The 5,283-nt window shown below is 44.8% G+C and overlaps 1 protein-coding gene across 1 annotated transcript; it reads right to left on the bottom strand.

Annotated features, from left to right (window-relative positions):
- Positions 1-3,020: 3,020 nt before the first annotated feature.
- LOC139047110 (uncharacterized) lies at positions 3,021-4,052 on the bottom strand. Its single transcript, XM_070521074.1, has 2 exons — positions 3,957-4,052; positions 3,021-3,842 (listed from the first exon to the last, which is right to left on the bottom strand). Exons 1-2 carry the CDS (start codon positions 4,050-4,052, stop codon positions 3,021-3,023), a joined length of 918 nt encoding a protein of 305 aa, XP_070377175.1.
- Between the last annotated feature and the right edge of the window lie 1,231 nt (positions 4,053-5,283).

Genomic DNA, 5,283 nt, shown 5'->3' with positions numbered 1-5,283 from the left:
AAGGAAAGCAAGAAAACGAGATACAAGCCCCCCCAAAAATATGAATATCAAGTATATGTAATTGCCTTCAAAAATTCTTGCATAGATAAAGAGCGGATGCTTCCAGGCAGTGCATTCCAGAGTTCAATGGCCAGTGGAAAGAAGCTGTGCTTGAACATCTCCGTTCGGCAAAAGAAAGGGATAAGGTTGAGATTATGAGAACTTCTAGTGATAGAAGGTGGACTAAAGTTCAAATAATTATTTAGTGTATCAAGGCGCTCAGAATGAATAATCGTGTGTAAAAATTTCATGCATTCTAAGCGGCGGCGAGATGAAAGAACTGTAAGACCTGTAGCTGTATAATGGGAAGAAGGGGAAAAATCTCGGCTATAGCTGCGAAAAATGAAGCGCACTGATTTCTTTTGAACTGATTCTAACTTTTTAATATCGGATTTTTTATGAGGATTCCATATGATGCAGCCATAATCAAGAATAGGTCGGATAAGTGTTTTATACGTCATCAGTTTGGTGTCCTTTGGAGCCTTACGCAGTGAACGATGGAGGTAACCGAGACGTCTAAAAGCTTTGTTACATATGATGTCAATGTGTTTCGACCATGACATGTCATGGGAGAAATGAAGACCAAGGTATTTAAATTCGGTTACTCTTTTTAAATCTTGACCATGGAAAGTGTACGTGAAAAGTGATGGAGATGGGCGTCTGGAGAAGGACATGGAAACAGTTTTAGAGAAATTAAAAGTTCATTTGCCATTCCTTCCACCACCTACAAAATTTTGCAAAGGAGTCATTAAGTAAATCATGATCCATTGGTGTGTTAATACTATGATAGAGGACGCAATCATCAGCGTAAAGACGAATACTAACGGACACGCAATGCGTGTCCGTTAGTATTCGTCATAGTGTTAATCTATGAGTGTATCATAGTATTACACTCTATCATAGTGTTAATACTATGATAGAGTGTAATCTATGAGTGTAATCATAGTATTACACTCTATCATAGTGTTAATACTATGATAGAGGACGCAATCATCAGCGTAAAGACGAATACTAACGGACACGCAATGCGGCAAGTCATTAATATATAATAAGAAAAGAAGCGGGCCTAAAACGGAACCTTGTGGGACGCCGGATGAAACACTAACAGGAGAGGAAATAGAGCCGTTAAATTGCACAGACTGAGAACGCTGGGTTAGGAAGCTATGTATCCAACCCACCAGAGAAAGGTTATTTAGAATGGAGTTAAGCTTGTAGAGGAGTTTTGGGTGTGGGACTGTGTCGAAAGCCTTGGATAAGTCAACAAAAATGCCTTCAATCTGTCCGCCTAAATCTAATGACTGACAAATATCGTGCGTGAATTCGATCAGTTGGGTAGTGGTGCTATATCCGCGACGGAAACCATGTTGGTAATTGGATAGGATATTGTGGCTTTCAAGAAATTCCGTGATGTGTTTAAAAATTATATGTTCGAGTAACTTGCATGAGTGGGCAGTTAATGAAATGGGTCTGTAGTTCTGCAGAAGTTGAGCGTTACCGGATTTGTATATCGGAATGACCGTAGCAAGCTTCCAGGATTGGGGAACAGTGGAGGTTGATAATGATTTACGGAAGATAACGGAGAGGTATCTGCTTGTCCAAAGGGAGTAGCGAACGAGGAAAGAATTGGGTATGTCATCTGGGCCGCAGCTCTTTTTAGTATCTAAATGGAGGATCATGTTCAAAACACCTGAGCTAGAGACGACGATGTCTTCAATAGGTGGGTATGAGTCACAGCTAAAACGTGGAAGCGAAGAGTTATTCTGTGTGAACACGGAATGAAAATACGTGTTAAAAGCGGAAGCAATCGCGAGTGAATCTGAAACTGCCACGTCCTGGACAACTAAACTGTTAGTTGTGCTGTTACTTGGCATTATCGATTTCCAGCACATACGAGGGTTTGTTTTCATAAATTTTGGCAAAGTAACAGCATAGTAGAAATCCTTGGCAGATGTTAGTTTCTGGCGCAGTTCCTTCTTGGCATCATTGAACTCAGTAATTTTGTCAGGATTACCATTTCTTTTAGATTTGCGCAATCGCGAAACACGACGTGATAAATGCAGTAGTCCTCTTGTCCACGTCCTCATCCACGGTGAATTAATATTTTTCTTTTTTGTTTTCAGGGGAACAAATTGGTTAATACAGGTTTCAACAATATTCTCAAAAAACCGTACGGCAACATTGATATCATTGTTCAAAGATAATTCATGAAAGTTTTCAAACGATTCGCTAAGTGTGTCGGTAATTGCAGCATCATCGGCGCGGCTAAAATCACGAAAAGTGCAGTACTCAATCCGCGGTTTGGGAACAATACAGCAAACCGAGAACAGTACGGCTTTGTGGTCAGAAATCCCGTCAGTAACGCAGCACTGGAAGACACCCTCGAAAAGACTTGAGCTAAGAAAAACTAAATCTAGGACAGCCGTTTCCCTGGTGTTCTCGTGGACAATCTGTCTAAGACCGAGTGATAGGGAAAGGCGCAGTAATTTTCTTGAGAGTGACACGTCGCCGCTGGTAATGGTGAGAGAGGGCCAGTGAATGCCTGGTGCATTAAAATCTCCCATAAGTATTATATTTGATGATTTCAAATTATGCAGAATGTTGCTAAGAAAAGTGAACTGATCACCACAAGAGCCCGGAGGTCGGTAAAACACTCCAATTAGCGCGGATGACCTTTCCAAATAAATCTTGCACAAAAGCAATTCAATTTCACATTGGGTTTCAAGGACTGAAAACTTCAGGTGGGACTGTATATAGAGGGCGACACCGCCACCTCTACCATTTGGTCTGTCAACTCTTACCAATGTGTATTCACTTAACGCAACTTCGGAGTCGAATATGCCGTCATGTAGCCATGTTTCCGTAATGCCTATAATATGGGGGGAATGAGCAGTTACTAGACAGATGAAGTCGGAAAATTTATTGATAAGGCTTCTTGCGTTAATATTTAATACACGGAGGTCATTGGTTTTGCGACGAAGGAGTCAAGGCGGAGAGGCAGGTGCAACGCTATTTAGTGCTGTATTACGATGTACTTTCTCTAATGTATTAGAAGCGCTGTTCCAGTTATAGCGAACTTTATCAATAAATATATGGTCAAACCGTATGCGGACCGTGCACCCGTTGTTCTTAAAACTCTCAGACGCTTCCCAAAGTTTCTTGCGGGTATTCCGGACACGTAGTGAAAAATCTTCCGAAATACGGTAATCGGTTTCCTTTAGCTTGTGACCACTTTTTAATACCGAAACTTTCTCCCGATAGTCCAGAAGTTTCATAATCACGGCTCGCGGACGGTCACGTGAAGGCCTTCCAAGACGATGGCATCTTTCTATTTGAGGACAGCTCATGTTAAGTTTATCCTCAAACCATTTCGCAATGTCTGAGGATAGGCATTCATTACCTTCATCGGAGGATTCTGGCAGACCATGTAAGATTAAATTGTTCCTTCGAGCACGGTTTTCTAATTCATCATTTTTAGTTGAAAGGTTGTGAATTTCGTTTGTTAAACGTGTGAGTTCACTGTTAAGGCTGTCGCTTGGGACGGCAGGCTTATGTGACGAGGACTCCAGAGCGGCCAGACGCGATTCGATAGTCTCAAAACGTGTATTAACAGATTGTTGAAAGTTTTTAATTTCGGCGATATCCTCAGCTAATCTTTTCTGCCCGTTCAAAAGCTCAGCGAGCATTTCAGACACCGATGGTTGATCGTCAAAACCTTGTGAAAGGCTCGGATTTTTTTGGGAGCGAGGACCAGGATTGCTTTCAATGTCACCACTCTGCAACAATCTACTAATAGAAACAGCGAGCTGCGAGTACAAAGAAATATAAGCAAAGCATCTGCGAGAATGGTGTGGGCAAGGGAGCAGCAGTAAGAATCGGTCATCAGAGCGAATGCAGCGGGCATTCTGAAAGTAACGTACCTGCGTAAGAAATAGGCAGCGGGTAAGCATGATGCTCGTACTGCTGCCACCTTGCCCACTGAAGAAGGAAGGATCCGGCTGGGAATTTATAGGCATGATCGTTGACGTCATGGGACTGGGCTTGATTGTGAGTGGACGGTTCAGTGTGCCAGCTATGCCAGGGCTCCGGGCACGTGTGGTGGCGGTCAGATCAAGAGAGTCATCCGGAAGGGAGATAGGACAGTTCGTACAGCTGCCCGCGGAATCACCCAGGGATCTTGACGATGATGGCGAGTGCACGAGAGCTGTGACGTCAGGAGAGATGACCGCAGCACATTCGAAGTGGCAACAAGCGAGGAAGGCGATCTGCGTAAGAAATAGGCAGCGGGTAAGCATGATGCTCGTACTGCTGCCACCTTGCCCACTGAAGAAGGAAGGATCCGGCTGGGAATTTATAGGCATGATCGTTGACGTCATGGGACTGGGCTTGATTGTGAGTGGACGGTTCAGTGTGCCAGCTATGCCAGGGCTCCGGGCACGTGTGGTGGCGGTCAGATCAAGAGAGTCATCCGGAAGGGAGATAGGACAGTTCGTACAGCTGCCCGCGGAATCACCCAGGGATCTTGACGATGATGGCGAGTGCACGAGAGCTGTGACGTCAGGAGAGATGACCGCAGCACATTCGAAGTGGCAACAAGCGAGGAAGGCGATCTGCGTAAGAAATAGGCAGCGGGTAAGCATGATGCTCGTACTGCTGCCACCTTGCCCACTATAGCGCCAAACAGACGACACGGGAAGAAGAGACACAGACGAGCGCTTATCGCATCCGTTACAAGTAACTTCACCGGATTCAACAACTCACGCCAGCCTGAATATCAGCGTCCACATTAATGCTGACTTAGCAGATGTACCGAAGGATCAGCTGCTGGGCCTACTGACAGAATTCTCCGGCTGTTTTTCCACGGAATCCAAAGTCCAGCGCATTTCCGTTACGCAACATCGGATCGTTACAGGGGAGTCGGCGCGGGCTGTTCGTCAGCACCCGTATCGCGTGTGACCTATGGAGCGGGAGGCCATTAAGCGTCAAGTTCAAGAAATGCTAAATGATGACGGCATGCAGCCGTCGACAAGTCCATCGGCATCGCCTGTCGTACGAGTAAAAAAGAAAGACAACACACTCCACTTCTGCATTGACTACAGATGGCTTAACCGAGTCACGAAACGCGACGTTTATTCCCTGCCACGGATCGATGACGCTTTGGACCGTCTGCGTCATGCTCAGTTCTTTACTTCTTTAGACCTAAAGTCAGGCTACTGGCAAATCGATGTGCGCGACCGTAAAAAAACC

This window comes from Dermacentor albipictus, chromosome 6, assembly GCF_038994185.2.
Source record: "Dermacentor albipictus isolate Rhodes 1998 colony chromosome 6, USDA_Dalb.pri_finalv2, whole genome shotgun sequence".
NCBI classification, from domain to species: Eukaryota; Metazoa; Arthropoda; class Arachnida; order Ixodida; family Ixodidae; genus Dermacentor; species Dermacentor albipictus.
The sequence above is the reverse complement of the archived record's forward strand: the minus strand, read 5'-3'. Positions and strand labels throughout refer to the sequence as shown.

Excerpts from the sequence above, each read along its gene's own strand:
- LOC139047110 (XM_070521074.1), bottom strand. The coding sequence starts at position 4,052 with ATGCCTATAAATTCCCAGCCGGATCCTTCCTTCTTCAGTGGGCAAGGT. Across the intron at positions 3,843-3,956 it reads GCTGCCTATTTCTTACGCAG|CTCGCTGTTTCTATTAGTAG; the intron begins GTACGTTACTTT and ends TTGTACTCGCAG.